The 18,263-nt window shown below is 43.5% G+C and overlaps 1 protein-coding gene across 3 annotated transcripts in view; it reads left to right on the plus strand.

Moving 5' to 3' along the window:
• TBC1D12 (TBC1 domain family member 12) overlaps positions 1 to 18,263 on the plus strand; it is a 244,564-nt gene that overhangs the window by 170,697 nt on the left and 55,604 nt on the right. For all 3 annotated transcript variants that reach the window (XM_085605869.1, XM_085605888.1, XM_085605878.1), the window contains 3 exons: positions 2,117 to 2,223; positions 13,957 to 14,037; positions 16,741 to 16,835. In XM_085605869.1, the coding sequence (XP_085461995.1) occupies positions 2,117 to 2,223; positions 13,957 to 14,037; positions 16,741 to 16,835 (283 nt within the window). The remainder of the gene's footprint in view (positions 1 to 2,116; positions 2,224 to 13,956; positions 14,038 to 16,740; positions 16,836 to 18,263) is intronic.

Raw genomic sequence — 18,263 nt, forward strand, 5'->3', positions numbered from 1 at the left:
AGTGTCTGCCACAGCTCTACTTTCCAACTGCATAATGGCCTGGTCATCCATTGCTGACTGTACTGCCATTCTAGTGGACAAAATGTGCTTCTTGCAAAAAATGTGTGTTCCTGATTTTGTTGCCATGTTCTACAGTGGATCGTTTTGGTCTTTAGGACACTGACTCGATTACCATTGCCTGAGGTGATTACACTGTCAGTGTGGCATGGCTGGTGTTTACAGTGCTTCCAGAGGCGACCTCTAATAAGGTCCTGGAACTTGTACTTGATGTTGTCTATCTTCTAGCAGTACCTTAGCTTGATTGTCTGGCAGTACATTTGTTCAATTCTTATGCAAACTGGTAAGACAGGAGGTTGCATCTCGTATACACGATTATTCTACAGTTCCTTTCTTTGTTGGGGAATAGAAGCCTTAGGGCTTGTATTCGTAAAGTGGTCTCCAGCCCTTTCTTTCCATCCTATTTTTCTTACTGTTGAAGGCGGGGTAGGGGGTCTAGAAGGCTTTTCTTTTTCTGATAGTTCCTGGTTTGAGTACTCCTTATTGTGTCTCTTGTGAGGATCCTGGAGATTATTTCTCCCACTCTCAATCATCCTCACTTGCTAATAGCTTTACCAATGTCTTCTGAGAAACGGCCATCTATGTGAGTTCTCTCTTTCTTTGCTGTGAGCTTCTCATTCTTGTTCTCCTCGATTGTTTGTCCCTCAGAAAGAATGGGCCCTTGGTGCCTTCAAATAATTTTGGAATGGGTTCTAATCTCTTTTTTTCGTTGTTCCTTCCTTATTCTTCCCTTATTTGAGGTTTTGAGCAGCCTCTTGTGTCCACCAGTTATGATATAGCTGAATGTTTTAAGACATCCTCCCCATGGTGGTCCTTAGATGTACAACGGTTCCTATTGTGCGTCTCTCGCTAATGGGAATGTTTGTTTTCTAGCTTTCCCATGCACCTCTAGATTGACTAAATGAATGTAAGTGCAAGATACTGTAGTGCCTTTTGTAATTGTAGTTGTAAATGCGACAATATCTCAGCAGGATGTACTGAATTATTTAAAAAGGTATGTACAAGACATTACAAGGAACACAAGAGAAGAAACTCAAAGTTATTTTTTCAAAAGCGCCAATCGGCGTCATATATTTGGTAGATCAAAAGAGCACAACAGGGTATAAAATACTCTGGCAACCCTAGTGAAAAAGTGTACAAAGTGCTCGTGCTAGTGAAACAACGGCGCTAGTGACAACGTGAAAAAACAACACAACAGCCGGCGCATGAAGGCAATATATACAATACAGGGTCCATATAACAATTTACTCGATAGTAAGATTGGTATTTTTCTTTTTCCAAATGAACCAGGTTTGTGTGCGCCAAGAACGTTTAGGCTCAGCCTAAACGTTCTTGGCGCACACAAACCTGGTTCATTTGGAAAAAGAAAAATACCAATCTTACTATCGAGTAAATTGTTATATGGACCCTGTATTGTATATATTGCCTTCATGCGCCGGCTGTTGTGTTGTTTTTTCACGTTGTCACTAGCGCCGTTGTTTCACTAGCACGAGCACTTTGTACACTTTTTCACTAGGGTTGCCAGAGTATTTTATACCCTGTTGTGCTCTTTTGATCTACCAAATATATGACGCCGATTGGCGCTTTTGAAAAAATAACTTTGAGTTTCCTCTCTTGTGTTCCTTGTAATGTCTTGTACATACCTTTTTAAATAATTCAGTACATCCTGCTGAGATATTGTCGCGTTTACAAGTATTTACCCAATCTCAGTTGGGTCTATGGGTATAACTCCTGTGATTATTCTACATTTTGTAATTGTAGTGCATCTTTCGCCGAGTGATCCATCCACCTATCCCTCACTTGCCCAAGTGACCAAGCCCCTTCGTTTGTGGTGGAAATTTGGGAATGGGGATCTGGAATGCGGCTCTCCATGTAGAGGTGGATCTGAGGTGTGAAGTAGTCTCAGATGCACCCACAGGGCTGGGTAAATATGATCTCTTTACCATGGCTTGCCAAGAGTCTGAAGGATGCGGTACCTAGGACAACCAGTACAAAAGTGACTAATTTGTGCTTTTTTTCTTTTGTTTTTGCATTTTTAACTACTTTCTTTTTGTTTCAGGAGATGTACACGAAGAGTTCGAGACCTGTGGTGGCAAGGCTTACCCCCTAGTGTTCGTGGAAAGGTATGGAGTCTAGCAATAGGAAATGAGCTGAACATCACTTCTGGTAAGTTTCAACTTCCAAGTCCTCTAACAAACATGTAACTATGTACATGGCTCCTTTAAAAGAGCATTCAACCTCTCAATTGCTATCTTTCCCTATTTTATAACTTACCATTCATATTCACTCTCCTAAATCCTTTTCCACATTATTTTAGTGATAACCCTATTAACTTGCATTTCTTCCCTTTGCCTCCTCATCAAAATTGACTTCAGCTGAGAGTGTTGCTTTTTACCGACAGATAGCTTTTTTGTAACACCTTCTCTAAACATTTTAAATTGTTTTTTTTAATAACGCGAGTTTAAGATTTCAGCATGCAAGTTATTCATTTGCCCTCAATTATGATAATGGATTGTACAATATTTACTGAAGCACAGTGCACAAGAAATAATGGAGCTGAGCTAGGCCATTGAAAGAACACCACCATATAATCTTAAATTGAAAGAAAAGTAGCTATTTCATTCACTGACACCAACAACTAGTGTACATTAATCATCAAACGTAGTGCTATTTTTTTTTTTTAACAGTACTGTTTTGAAATGTTATGCAACATAGGGGAGCAATGAACTTTGATAATTTAAGGGGTGCCAAAGATAGTAGGTGTGAATGGGATGAAGTGAGTCAAGACTGGGTGCATTAATCTGCTAAATATAGTGTGTGGGAATGGTACCTCATTAGTCTGGGTGCAAAGCAATGTGTACAGTGCCCCTTTGTGAAATGACATTTGCCTTAAATGGATATTCGTTTCAACAGTACCAAAGGGGCATGGAATCCAGCACAGATGAAAACCGGAATCTATGCAATATGCCCATCCAATTGGCCTCAATGACTGAGTCATTGTTAGACTGACAGATCCGTCAAATCCACGGATGGTCAGGAGTCTTTTCTTGGATAACAAGAATAAAGGCATGTTCCTGTACACAGCGGACTGCCAACTAAATCCTCCTAGGAGCTCCTCAGCTGTGGACAGTCAAGGGCACTGAGCCAGAGGGCATTAGGAGTTTTGCCCAACTTCACACAATTTGATTAAATGGGGAGCTGCGGTTATAAGCATGGCCTCCTTGTTCCGAGAGTGTAAATTTGCCACTAGTCTAGATCTCCTCTCAAGTAAACCTCCAACTAATGTCAATACTAAACCTTTACATTCAATGTACTGCTTTGAAACATTTAGAAAATTCACTCAAACCTTAAAAGGGTTTTTCGTTTGCAAGCAGTTGCTTTAGTATTCAGATTCTTTGAAACACATGGCATATTCCAGCGTAGCATTTTTAAAAAAAATACTTCTACAAAAACTACTCCATCTTTTTTGCCAGCAAATGTAACGCCAACGTGAGCTTTTTTTAATGCGTATTTTGAAATTCCTTTAAAAGTGAACAGTATTTGTTGACACATGATGTTAAAGACCAATAGATGTTTTTGGTAAAGTTATAAATGTAATTGTTTGGATGGATACGTCTAACTGCAGATTGTGAATATTTCCCAGACGTCAGACTGGATATGGAAACTTTAAAAGTGATGGTAGGTGGCGTTGTGCTGCTCCACACCATTGTCGTTCCTCTCTGGAAGTGGCGAGCGTATTCACATGTAGGCATGACCCATGCACGTCAGTTTCTTTCTTTCTGCACCTTCTGATGCGGATCTGAAGTTTCTCTTTGCTATTTTGACCATTGCCTTTTTCCAAATTATCCATTATGCAAGGGAAAATGTTACTCCATAAGACTAAAGGGTTTAAACCATGCAGGGACAGATATCTGTCATGGTCCTTCACAAAGTCTGTTTATGGTGCCTGGGATCTGATCGCTACTTCTGGGCTTGCGATGACTATGCCCAGATGAACTCGAAGGCCATACAGGATCGCAAGGCCAAACTTTACCTTGCCAAACAGAAGAATGCTACACGCTGCTACTAGTGTAAATTGAAATAAAGGTCCCGGTCCGAAGTCATTCCTGTGACTAATCGTCGTCCCAGTCAAATCTTTGGGTAAGTCCTAGAAAAAAACATAAGTCAAAGCTGGAATTGGCCTCTTCTCACCAGTCTCGGACTTCAGAGAGGGAACAAGGGTGTTAACGTGCCTCCTGAGCTCCATTCGAGACGATTTTGAGTTTGGTCCCATCACACCCTGAATTTTCAGGTCCATTGGCAATATTGCAGTAAGTAGAGGCCTTCAGGGAGGCCATGCTGCATATATTTCGCACTTTACTGACTCCAAGGCCCCAATGATCGGCAGGGACCTCCAGTCAGACTTCTGCCTGTAGGTCCACCCACGGCACCATCTGTGCCCCTTGAACCTGCATCTGGGTCAGCACTGGCTCCGGTGCCCACATCAGTCTGACAGCCCCTTAGCTCCTTCCTTTTACGCTTTAACACTGGAGTAGGATGTATAGCTCGTCATCATGCTATCAGACTCTGAGCAGAATCTACTACGACCTCAGCAGAGATCGCGCCTGGCTCTGACTTGCCTGCAACCAGATTCTTATACCTTGCTGTTACTACATGATAAGGCCCAAACATTCACACAATCTTCACAGCACTGATTAGGGTAATGGTAACTGTGATGAAGGGGATAGCGAAGTGAGGTCCTTACAGATACCCTTTGGGGCACTTGTTCAAAACCTGGCTCAGGCATGCCTGTTAATAGGCACTTTGTTTGTCCTCATCATCCTGCAGCAGGCGACCCCACTTTTTTTACTCAGCACGCGATGCCAGAGAACCTGGTGGTAAAGGCCTCGACCAGAAAAATCTATCCCAATAATTTTCCCTCCACTCCACCAGCTTGTTAAATCAAAAAGAAGGGAGACATTTGGGAAGCTGATTTCATTCATCTACAAGTTTGGCTGTGAGGTCTGTGAATGTTAGCTCTCTTCTAGGCCTCTACTCTCATTCCCTTTGAGATAACGTGACATATGTTTTGCTGGCTGTTCCAGACAACCTTCTGACGTCCCCTACTTAGGGTATTTAAGACTGTCCTGTAGCGGCAGAGTTTGTCATTCGTTCTGCACTGAAGAGCAGAACCACAGCACTTTCCTTTGGCCTTTCTGCTCTCTCAAGACCGTTCCACCAGCAGTTCCGCCCTTTCCATGACTGTGGTAGAGGTTTTCCATTAAGCAAGCTCCAGATTCCTCCACTGGGCTTTTTGTTTTATTCCTTTCATGGCAGGGGCTATAGTTCTCAGAGACGGTAGGGACAGCGTGCAGCCAGTCCCCTGCCCCTTCAGCTGGGGCAGCCTCAAAACTGCTTTAGCTTGTCCTTGCCGTTACACAGCCACAGTGTCGGAGGCAGGAGTTGATATTTCCATTAAGGGTGACAGACCATCACTTCAGACAAATAGATCCTCCAAATTGTGAAACCAGGCTAACCTCCGCTGCACATTCCACCGCCATCAGGAGAGCTCTTTCAGCCCCCCGGGAGAAGTTTGAGTTCCCTATGACTGGTGTCATGTGGGATGGGTATGTATTGATGCCTTTGTGATGGAGCAAGTAAACACAGGTCTCTAAAATTACCCTGGTTATGAAAGAGACATACTAATTCTGACACTATTGCCTCTTTGGGACCCAGTGTACCTCCCCTAATGGGCATGCCATGTACTTTTGGACTATGAAACTCATATCTGGTCTGTTTCACCCTGAAGCCTCTCAATCACATAGTGTATCTGTGCGACTTCATAAAAGTGGCGTAGATCTGGCAGAACCAGGTTTCCCTGTCTAGGAAATGTTTTGCATGCCTGTTTGTGCATCAGTGGCTTTTCCCCAGCCTATACTAAGATATTGCAAATGTTCTGCAGCTGTGAGATGTGGCTCTTCAAGAGGGGAAGAGGCAAGGCCTTGAAGGTATATATAATATCTTAAGGAGGGTAAACATTTCGAATGAGGCAATCCTCACCAGTAATGACATTGTATGATTTTGCAATAAGTTTGGAAGAGTTTTAGTTGTCTTCAGTAAGTTCTTGTAATTACTCTTGGCACATTTATATAGATCAGAAGTTACATAGATCCCTAGGTAATTCAACCCTTTTAGCATCCATCGAAATGCAGTCTCTGCCTAGAAGAGTGCGGCTGATTATTTCCCCCTGCTGGTATCAGTCCTTCACATTTGTGAAAATTAAGTTGGAGGCCTGTTAATGTATGTATTCTTCTAACACTTAGAACAGTTACCGTAGGGAGTGTCTTGGGGCCCGATTACGATTTAGGTCATCGGTGGCGGTCCGCCTGACATCTAGGGCAGTGGTTCGGCGTTCAGAGCACAGCAGGCGGGAGGGAGGAGACTGCCACCTCTGACAGGCTCATGGAGCCAATCCAGTTGGCAGTCGGAGCCTAATCTCTTCAATGGAGGCAGTGCCTGCGGAGGCACCGCTATAGGTATTAGGATGTTAGTTTCCAACAACATTTTCATGGTGATACAACCTCCAAGGAAAGGCTGTTGGAATGTGACTTTGGGGGCCCCTAGCAGGGCCCCCGTAGGCCTCCTCTTTGTGGCCTGGGTGGCACATGTGGTGCCCCCCCCCCCCCCCAAGCATCCATGCACCGTGTGCCAGCCACAACACGGTGCCTGACACACGGTGCATGGATGTTTAAAAAAAACCTTTTTCTATTGCAGCTTGTGCTGCGGCCCTTTTCCGTTTCGTAGCACAAACCACAATAGAAAAAGGGATGACGGCTGTATTGTAATTGGGTTTTCAGGACTCTTGTCTGACCGCCATCACAATGAGGCCCTTGGTGTGGGGAGCAATAACAGAATATCATCAGCAAAGGATGACACCTTAAATGTATCTCAGTTAAAGTTGAGTTCCCGATTGTTCTGCTGTTCTCTTACCATTTTCCAGCGCGTTCCTGTTAGTTTGCAAAAAGCATGGGGTAGAGGGGACAGCCATGCCTAGTTTCTCTCTGTATCTCCACGCGTGGGGAGGTTTCGCCGTTCACTCATATTCTGAGCCACGGTGAAGAGAAGAGCGCATCAACCCAGCCTCTAAATGTACCCCCGATCCCTTATCTAACAAGTGTTGCCTTCCACATGTTAAAAGCTTTCTCTGCGTCCAGAGACGGGAGAGTCACTTCTTTGCTGCAAATCGTTGTCAGTTCTATGAGGTGAGTGCATTTTTGGTATTGTCACAGGTTGAGAGTTGGCCAGAATAAATCCAGTTTGATCGCCTTGAATCAGTGGCAGCTCCATCCCCAGACGGTTTGCCAGTATCTTAACGAAGATCTTTGCATCTGTGTTCAGTAGGCAAATCGGGGGAATATGATGAGCATGAGGAGGGTCTCCGCTCGGCTTTGTAATCGGGGTGATAGTTGCTTTGGCTAGGGACTTATTGAGGCCGATTTAGGCAATTAAAGACTTCTTTAAGGAGTTGGCTATGGGGAGAGCAAATTGTTTGTAAAGTACAGATGTGTAGCTATCTGGAACAGGTGTTTTGCACGTCTTTAGATTTTTAATTAACTGTAAGAACTTCTGCGACAGATATGAGCTTGTCCAATTGTTCAGCCTCTGGTGGAGGTATGTTGGGTAGAGAGACTGATGACCGATATGAGGTTATTGCTGGTTGTCTAAAAGTGTGCGGCAAATAAACTCTCATAATAGGCATGGAATGTGTGCAGTTCGCCTTTGTCCACAGTAGGATTTAAATATGGTTTTGGTCTTGTCAGAAATACCTTTTGATCCATTGATACACAAATGTTAATCCGAAAAACAGCGTACTATCATAAAACTTCAAACACTGAGCCTTAATGATTTTTACAAGGGTGTAAATACATTTACGACTAAGCCTATCTTTCATCCAAAATGTGGTTCATGGTATTCATACCAGTTCTATAATTTGAGGCATTATTGCACTGAAATACTACATTGAACATTTGAAGAACTCGGGCCCAGTTATGTGATGGGACAAGAGTGGCTGTAATGGGTTATGGAACATTGACCTGCAAACATATCCACCATTGCCTCAGCATGCATAAAGTTCTGGCCCAAATGTATTTATTCTGCACTTTGGTTCCTTGGCACCTGTCACTAACACCACTCCTCCACGATGGTGTCCTACGCAGACACCTGCGCGGGGGCTTGATGTCCGTCTCATGGAGGGTATTGGACTTTTCCAAAAGGGCTAGTGGCAAGGATGTGGTGTCCCAGATCCGTACCCTGAGGTCCAGCCATACAGCTTTGCTTCGTTACAGGCACATGTTGCAACCTTCGGCCAGAGTCACTGTCTCCAGTCATTGGAGAGGATTGGGATTGGGCTGGCTGGAGTGGTATTGCCTGGGTTCTGTGGGACTTTAATCGACACCTGCTAAAAGTCACCCTGGGTGTTGTTCAATTTACGGTCACCCACAGCTCTTTGATTGAATGTGCCCCAGAAGAAATGAAGATTCTTTCGTTTGCATGAAATGAAAAGACGATTTATAGAGCGCGGTAGCTACCCTGAGGCGTCCTAGCGCTACAGACAGAGCAAGTAGGTGTAGAACTGGGTACTATACTGGTCTATTGAAAAGCAGGGTTTTCAGTTGCTTACGGAACCGAAGAAGGTTGGGCTCAGAACGAAGAGAGAGGGGAATGGAGTTCCACAGGATGGCCGCGTTGTAGGAGAAAGAGCGGCCTCCACTCCTGGTTCTTTTTATCCTAAGTACCGTGGCGAGGAAGGAGGAGGCTGATCTGAGCTGTCTGGTGGGTTTATAGGGGGTGATAAGAGAGTGGTTGATGGCCGCCCCGGTTTTCCAAAAGGCTCGATGGGCAATACATAGGGCTTTGAAGTCGATCCTCTCCCTGACTGGGAGCCAATGAAGGTTCCTTAGGCCGGGTTTAATGGAAGTCCGCCGGGGTATCAGGAGATGGGTTCGGGCTGCGCAGTTTTGAAGAGTTTGAAGCTTGCGCAGAGTGGCTTGGGGAGCCCCTAGATAGAGAGCATTCCCGAAATCCAACCGAGACAGAATGAGACCCTGAACCATTATCTGTCGAGGTTGGGGTGGCAGTAGGGGGAGAATCTTACGTAGGAGCCGTAGTAGGCCGAAGCAGGTGGCGGACAGTTTGACTGCTTGATCATTAAAGTTAAGGGACTTGTCCAGCCAGATGCCAAGGCTCTTTATTTTGTCTTTAGGGGTGGGGGCAGGGCCGATGGAGGTCGGCCAGGATAGGGTGATGGGGAGCGGAGAGGAGTTGCCTAAGAGCATCAATTCGGTTTTGTCCCCGTTGAGTTTGAGGCATGATGAGGTCATCCATTTGGTAACCTCCTCGATGCAGTCCCTAAGGTTATTTTGTGGGGTTGAGGATTGATTGAGAGCCACCACTAGCTGAGTATCGTCGGCGTAGGTGACGATTTTTAGTCCAAAAGGGCGGAAATCTCAGCTAGGGGGCTCATGTATATATTGAACAGGGTTGGGCTTAAGGAGGAACCCTGAGGTACTCCACATCCGAAGGGTTTGTCCGGGGAGGTAAAATCTCCCTCAAAGACCTGGAAGTAGCGGTTGAGAGAGAGGATTTGAGCCAGTCCAGCGCAATCCCTGAAACTCCTAAGTTGGTGAGCCGATGTAGAAAGATATTATGGCTAACCGTGTCGAAGGCTGCGCTTAGGTCGAGGAGAATGATTGCCGCACATCCTCCCTGGTCCAGGATGTTCTTGGCTTCCTCCGTTACTGCGACTAGAGCGGTTTCGGTCCCGTGCATGGGCCGGAAACCAGTCTGGGTGGGGTCGAGTAGGTGGTTGGATTCATCAAGAAATTTGGTCAGAGTGGCATTGGCATATTTTTCCAAACTTTTGCTCAGCCATGGCAGCAAAGAAATTGGGCGGTAATTAGTGGGGTTATCTGGGTCTAGATTGGGTTTTTTCAGAAGAGCCTTGACCATAGCACGCTTCCAGGGCAGCGGGACACAGCCGGTGGATAGGGACGCATTGAGTAGGTTGGGTATGGTGGGGAGGATGTTCCCAGTGGCAGTCAGCAAAGTGCGAGGGGGTGCTGGGTCATTGGGGGAGCCAGATTTCACCTGGCGCAGAAATGGTTCTAGCGTGGTGGCAGTAAGAGGGGGGGGAAGGAATCAAAGGTTGCCTGGGGCTGTGATCCTAGCTCGGCGGGTGAAGGAGGGGTAGGGTTGGTCGTGGTGGGGGGAAAGGAGGTGTAAATGGTTTGAATTTTCTGGTAGAAGAACTCCGCCAAGTCATTACAACGGGTTTGTACATTAGTGGTGTTAGGGGGTTTGTCCGGAAGTTTAAGGAGGGTTTTTGCGATACGGTAGATTTCTTTTGGACGGGAAACAGCTGCGTTAATCTTTTCTTCAAAGAAAGTGGATTGGGAGTTTTTTATTTCAGATTTGTAGGTTCGGATCGCTTGTCTGTAGGCGATCTTCCTGGATGAAGAATAGTCCAGCCGCCACTGCCTTTCCAGTCTCCTGCATTGGCGTTTTAAGTCGCGCAATTCGGTGGAGTACCGGGGAGCTGTTTTTGTGGGTCGCTTAGTTTTGGTGAATTTCATGGGGAGCACGGAATCGAGTGAATCAGAGATCCTCTGATTGTAGTCCTCGTTTGCTATGGTGGGGTTGGGATTGTGGGGAGGTCTGGTGGTTTCGAGGGCTACCTGCCATTTTTCTAACGGAAGATTAGACCAGTTGCGAACTCTGCAAGTGTTGGTTGTGATGGGGGGATGGGAGACGGCGGAGGCCCATAGTAGGGGAATCAGAAAGTGATCTGACCAGGGAAGAGGAGAGGGGATTCCAACAGAGACGTTTGCACTGTTGCTGAACACGGGGTCCAGTAGATGGCCCTTGATGTGGGTGGGTTTGGGGACTAATTGTGTCATTTCTAGAGCAGATAGACTTGAGGATACTTCTGCGGCAGTGTGGTCCAGAGAGTTGTCGAAATGGATGTTAAGATCGCCTAGAAGTGTAAAGTTGGGTGAATTACATGCTAGGCTGGCGATGATAGGGGGGAGGTTGCTGGTGAATTGTCCTAACGTGCCGGGTGGATGGTATACGAGTATGCCGGAGAATGTATTAGTAGGGGAGAAGTCCATGGCGAAAGAAAAACTTTCGCAGTCAGGTAGGATGTTAGGGGTGCTGCGGCACTTGTAGCAGTCTCTGAAGATGATTGCTAGGCCGCCTCCTTTCCCTGTTTTCCGGTCTTCCCGTGAGATTAAATATCCCGGGGGGAGAGTCTGGACAAGGTCGGGCTCTGACACCGGATTGAGCCAGGTCTCTGTGAGGTATAGAACGTCAGGATGAAGCTCTTCTAGCAGTAGGGAGATTTCCGTTGAGTGTTTTGGCAGTGACCTGCAGTTCAGGAGGTACATGGTTATTTTGGTCTTCAAAGTGGGTGGAACAGGATAGGAATGGAAATCACAGTGAGGGCATGGTGTATACGGGTCGGCAGGGTTCCAGGCGAGGTGGCGGTTGGCGGGGGTTATTCCTCTGAGTTTGAGGAGGAAAGAGGAGCTGTAAGCTGTTCTGCGTGATGGGAGGCAGACAGGGTTTGTGGCCCCTGGCCCCGGCTGGCCGCGGACGGGCGCAGACGGGCTTGCCTTTGGCGCGCCCGCTGCACGCGTCCGCTGCGCGTTCTGCTCTGCATCGGCTTATGTGGGGAGGAGACTGGACTGCAACCCACCAATCGGAAGCGACTTCCCTCCACACGATCGGGATTAGGACCCGCGGTAGACCGGGGAAAGCAACCTGGGGGTGTGGCAGAGTGAGAAGCCCTCGTGAGTCAGGTATTCTCTTGGATAGAGGTTTTGATCTTATTTCTTTTTTTTTAAATCCGCAGTGCAACAAGAATAAAGTGACAGTAAATGGTTTTAAAAGCACAATAAGCGTGGTAGCAGCGTCAACAGCTAGCGCCAAGCTACTACCTCAAGCATGTGCAACACCAGTTCAACTTCCAAGTCGCTAATAAAGTACTTTAGTCTCAGTACGTTCTGGAGCGGAATACAGCATATCACCCTCCGATCACAGAGGAGATGGGTGAAAAATGTGATGCACATAATCACTAGCAATGAAATAATACACAGTTCAAATACGTTTATTTATTAGTTCGGACTTGGTTTGCCTAAACATTTTAAAAAGATTAAATTGAGTGTTTTAAATCCCATTTGTCCTGTAGAAAATGTGAGCGTAGGAAATGGACTATTCCCTGTGTGCTGTTTGCAATCCTGGCGGCGTGAATTCATCAATTGTGTGTCGCAACCATTGAAACATGAGCATTTTTCCTAAACTTTTTGATTTGTCAGTACTGTCTGCAAGTTATGAAAAGGCCCCTGTTTTTTATGCAGGCATGCAAGATTCCCTCTTTCAGTTCATGAAAAAAACATGCCTGTGGTTAATTTCGAAAAAGTGAACGGCTAATAAATCACTTACTGACTCTGCTTCATAGTGTCTCTGTGGAGTCGTGTCAGCCTCCATGTGCTCTGCTAGTAAAGCACTGCCATTTTTTTCCACTGATACATGTCGTGCTACACTGACCCCCTCAGATATACATGTTTGTCTTTCTGATTTTGCTCTCTGGGAATTGAGCAGAATTACTTTACTATGTTTTGAACTTGCCTATTTATTAAGCCCCATTTCTTTCTAGTGAGTAATTGGGTGTTCTTGTAGAGGGCACAGAACCGGTCAATAAATTGTTAATTGTCGGGGGTTTGCTGACCAGTTTCCCACTGATTTGCTGAAAGTTAGCATTGGCCCATGTCACGTTCACTTAGGTTAACTGGGTTTGCTGTGACTAATGCACTTTACAAAACTAGCACAATAGGTCTCTTAGTGTCTAGTTTAGTCCACTATGGGGCCCCTCAGAGCTACATAGTAGATTGATATAGTTTCCATCTCTAAATCATGATAGGATAAGATAGGATTGGGAAGCAAGGAAATTAGAGACATTTACAGTAGATTGGAACTGTTGAAAATTTTTCAAAAACAGATATATTTATTCGTGACACAAGATCTTGAGGCCAAGCAGTCACATCATATGCCAGGAAAGATGGTTGGATAACTTTATAGTCCAATGGGAGGGCCGGCGGGCGGGTGGACAGTTGCAAATGGTCGATCGCCGGTGAAGAAGGTTTGGCGTGGTGTCTCAGATGGGTAGGATTTGTATAATGGGGGATGCCTGAGTCGATGGCAAATCTCTATTAGCAGCTAGTGGCTATCCATAGATTATCTTTACAGCCCATGAAGCGAGATAATCGTATGCAACTTGGATCGCACCGCAGGGCAGGACGTATATTAACATGTAACTATGACAAAGAAAGGCATGACTGAGAACAGAAAGGTGTCAGACTAGAAAAATTAGGAATAACATTTTTCATTTGAAAAAGAACTTACATTTCATTCTTTTGATAGTTTGAGAATGCAAGTATCTCTAAAGAAAAGTGCTATATTTTAAGGGTAATACAATAAAATATGTAGAATATCAAAGACCACTGCTTCAGAGGGAAAACTGGAGGCTAAACAACAAACTGGAGGCCGGCTGCCAGCAGCGGCCAGCAAGCATGAAGAAACCACCAATATCACTGTTGCTGGTACTAGAAATTCAGCCAGGAGATCGGAAAAAAGCATGAAGCAAAAATGAACTCCTAACTAATCCGATGCATGTAAATATTGAAAAGAATGGCTTGTGTATGCATGTCCAGCAAGGCCTAATTACATGTCATGTTAATGCCAAAGTCGCACATTTTCACTATTAAGCTAACAAAGGTACATTTCAAACTGTTCGAATGAGCACAGAATTTGTTAACATTTTTGGTTTGGGTTTACCCTTTCTGAATGTTTTTATTTGTACAGAACTTTATGAAATCTTCCTATCCAGAGCTAAGGAACGATGGAAAAACTTCAATGAAACCTGTTCGACGAATGATACAGATGGTAGGCTCCTCAATATACTCGTGATAGCAATATTGATCGTATTTGTGCTGTGGTTTCCATGCTGAAATAATGTGCTTTGGATATTTCAAGGCCTTCTACTTTACTGGTCACAAAGATACTGGACGCAGTTTGCGACATGTATTTCCCTCCAGATATTCATACCTCTGTCCCCAAGTTCTATCTTGATGTGAGCCATTTTGAAGATAAGCATTTGCGGTTCTGCTCTCTCTTAAAGCATAACCATGCAGTTGCCTGACAATGGCAACAAGTTACGGATTGGAAAGCTCTCTTCCATCTATTGTTCTCATTACAAAGATTAATTGGGTAGAACCCCTTGTCTGGAAGGGAAAGGTAAACGCAGGCTAATTAAAGAGTGATAACAAAGCACTGTAAACGAATTGAATGGAAAGCTTGAAGCATTTCCAACCTCCCTCTGTCCCCTACCATGTAGTAGCTGCCAAGAAAGTGGATCCAAGGTTGTTTCACAATGGACCAAAATAAATTACTGCAAACATTTTGTAGCCTGGCTTAGAAATCACACCGCAGTGCCTGATGTGTTTACTTTTTAGATTCATTATATTTTTTAACTACATTTATGTCTACGAAGTGATGTAAGAACAGTATAGTTAATGAATTGAAAAGTATGGAATGGCACATTTGAAGTATATCATTGGGCAATAATTATTCTACAGTTGTGTTCAAAATCATAAATAACAGGTAACGAATCTTGTTATTATCGACCATCTGTATAGTCAGGTCCTCTGGGTTTTAAACAATAATGTTGCTTTTTTAGCAGTTTTGGTGCAATTTTTCTATACACAGACACTTTATTAAATAATTGTGTGTGAGAATCGGTCTGTGTGTGTGTGTGTGTGTGTGTGTGTGTGTGTGTATGTATGTATGTATGTATGTATATATATATATATATATATATATCTATATATATATATCTTAACAGGGAAACCAGGTTCGAGTCTGGCTGGGGGCTCAAACATACTGTGAGTCTGGGCAAATCACTTAATCTCCCTGTACCTAGAAGTGAAGGTGTCCGTCTGTAATGTAACTAGTGCTCATGTAAAACGCTGTGATACCTGCGGGTCGAGTTTGCGCTATATAAAAATGCAAAAATTATATATATTGTTTTATTTACCATTGGTGCGTTTGCCATCCCTTCCTAGAAAAAAAAATCTAATTTTACAGCTGAACCTCTTCTCTGATGCTTTATACTATGCAATATAGATTTACAAGTAAAACAGATGTATGCCCCATCAGTTGTCAGTAACTTCTCGTATCTACCACGCTTTAGTGAACCATACAGTGTGCTCACATTTACCACACATCATTTAGTTGCTATAATCTGCATATATCTGGAAAGTGAGTACCAAAAGGTCCTCCATGTCCTCAAATCATAAAGTGCGTTGAGGATAGATGAACACAATTTTTGTCAACCTTTCTACAAATAACATCTTTTGTAATTTATTTGTCATCACTTTAATTTGATAGCTTTAAAATGTATAAAAATTAAACTTAATTTCTGGGTCACCAAAGCATGCAGTTGACTTTTATACATTGACTAGGGCCAGTATAATATTAGATTAGTTACACTATAAGTACATTTGTGCCTCAAGCAGTGACTGTTTCTTTTCTGAGGGTTGAACATCTACTTAGATATGTATTGTTGAGTCCAAGAGTTTCTTGTATCTTGTCAGTATATGTGATTACGTAGGGCCTTGATTTCTGCGAGAAAAAAAGATGTAAGCCGACAATGCAGGTCTAGAGGACTTAGTTCTCCTATCGTTTAATAAGAATGTACACATTTAGAGAAACGGTAAGGTTGAGCTATAAAATGAACTGAGGCAAGCCTTGATTGACGCACTTGTGTATAATCATGCTTTATACTATGTTGGTGGTATTACCATTCTGTGTGCCTTGCAGTCTTGGTATATCATCTCTCCCCTTCCTTTGGTCCTGTTTAAAAAAAAAATGTCCTCTTTGCTTTGATTTGCCTCTTTTTAATTTAAGGTGATGGGTGCGTGGACTATGTGGGTTAGTTATTTAGTCATGGGAGAGTCAATTGACTGGAAATTGCATTGCATTGCTCTTATGAAGAGAGCACCGTATCCTTTTTTATAATTTCTATATGTCTTTATTACATATGAATCAAATTGTTTCAATGAATGTATGTGTGTACACTTCAGTGTCCACATTTATAAATATATGGCAGAAAAATATAAAATGTGATGAAGTCACCTGTATTCAGAAGCAGTTTTTAGGCTGTTTCCCACACTAGAAACAAATGTACGCTTACTCTTGTAGAACTCTGTAATAAGTGAATTTCCAGTGTGGGAAAGGAGAGAGTAAACTCCATGTTTCATAGCAGCACAGGGGAAAACTTTGTCCAATGAAAAAGAAATAAAATAAAACGAATGGGCTTTTGAACTTTACACAAAGCCTACTTCAATGAATTGATCGCTAACTGACATACCCAGGGTGGATACGGAGTATGCCTGGAAATATGTGACTTCTGTAGATTAACTTTCATTCTCTTAATGCATTCTGTGAATATACAAACCTGCATACTATTTCGCCAATTATAGTCGAAGCTCTAGAATGCATAGATGTGCACATTTTAATGTGGATAGTGACGTGTATGCTGCAATAGCTCAATTAGATAGTCATTGTATGTTTAAACTTGACTTGCAGATACAGGATCGTCTGTTGCTGACCGTGAGGCAAGCCTTGAGTTAATCAAGCTGGATATATCCCGGACATTCCCATCGCTCTTTATTTTTCAGAAGGTGAGGATCATGACCTTACATTTAAAAGCATGTTTGCCCAAGATAGGTCAGTACTTAACTGCGTTTTATTCTTGGGTCCTACTCGCTCAAAACCCCATCGTTGGTCAGTCCAACCATAAGTACTTTTGGACTACTAGTAATACAACTAAAAGCAGTTTATTTGAAAATGACATTGTAAGACCCCAGAGAGCATACAATGTAGCAGTTAAACTAGGAAAATCACAGGGAGTTGAAGACAAACTCCTATTTCAGCTTCAAAAAGATACATACACAGACTTTCTGTGGAAAAATGTACTCTGTGTAAGATAGCCTGCCTTACTAACACATGTCTTAACCTTCTGGCCCGTCAATATCTTACTTCTAAGATTTCTCATAGGAGAGACTGCACTTCTAGTCAGGCCCTCTTGACTGTTCCATACAACAGCCTTAGTAGTGAAGGGGGATGATACTTTACTGTCCAAGCTCATTGCCTATAAGACACCCTGCTTTGTTCGACATTTTTTATGCTTCAATTTATAAACAAACTCAAGACTGTCCTATTCCACAAAGTGGCATTTAGACCAGCCCCAACAGACCCTTCCCAGGGCAGCGGGTGTGATGATTCCTTTAACCTCAACCAGTGGGAATTGCTTTGGGCTGCTTTCCGGCAACTTTTTTTTTCACTGACTGCCACCATAGACAAGGATCAACCTTGCACAAATCAGCCATGGTTCTACCTCAATATAAACTGTCAAGCTGGGCCAGGCCACCTCCCTTCTAAATGGTAACAAAACCAATGGCAGACAAATATCATCCTTGTTGGTCCTCCTAAGTGAGGTGCAGCTTGAGTGATATAGCGCAACAAGCTCAGGTCCTTAATCCGGCATTTTTTGTAATTTGTATATAGCCAGCCATTTTTCCAGTCATTATTTACTACTTCCGATTGTATCAGTTATCCCATCGGGTTCATCAGATAACTACATTGTAAAACAATGTCATAAAGAACGTCTTCATTCTTTTATAGACGTATCTGTTGCATGCCTGGGTCCATCATTGCATTTATCTTCAGTGGAGAAGCTACCAAATGCATATTTCACATTTGTTTGAACACTTCTGGAGTTGGACAAGGATGAAGTGAACCTGTTGGATAAATGACATACTTATTTAATAATAAATAACAGTCGGTTTGTAGCTGTTATCACGTCTGATATGGAGGTGTGCATTTCTTTTTGTACACAAAGCAATGGCTGTATCCACAAATTTGTGCATAGTTATTCAGTACTTTACAGGTTAAGTTTGCTAACGTTTTCCAACGCTGTTAGGGTTGTTCAGGTATAGTTTTTTATTAATTGTTGTAGGGCAAAGAATTCAAATTTCTTTTGCAGTAGAAGATTTGCTGCATCCTGATGCACTGACTGGGCATACTTGCCTCTTAGACTCATTACTCCT

Source organism: Triturus cristatus, chromosome 1_2, assembly GCF_964204655.1.
Source record: "Triturus cristatus chromosome 1_2, aTriCri1.1, whole genome shotgun sequence".
Lineage (NCBI taxonomy): Eukaryota > Metazoa > Chordata > Amphibia > Caudata > Salamandridae > Triturus > Triturus cristatus.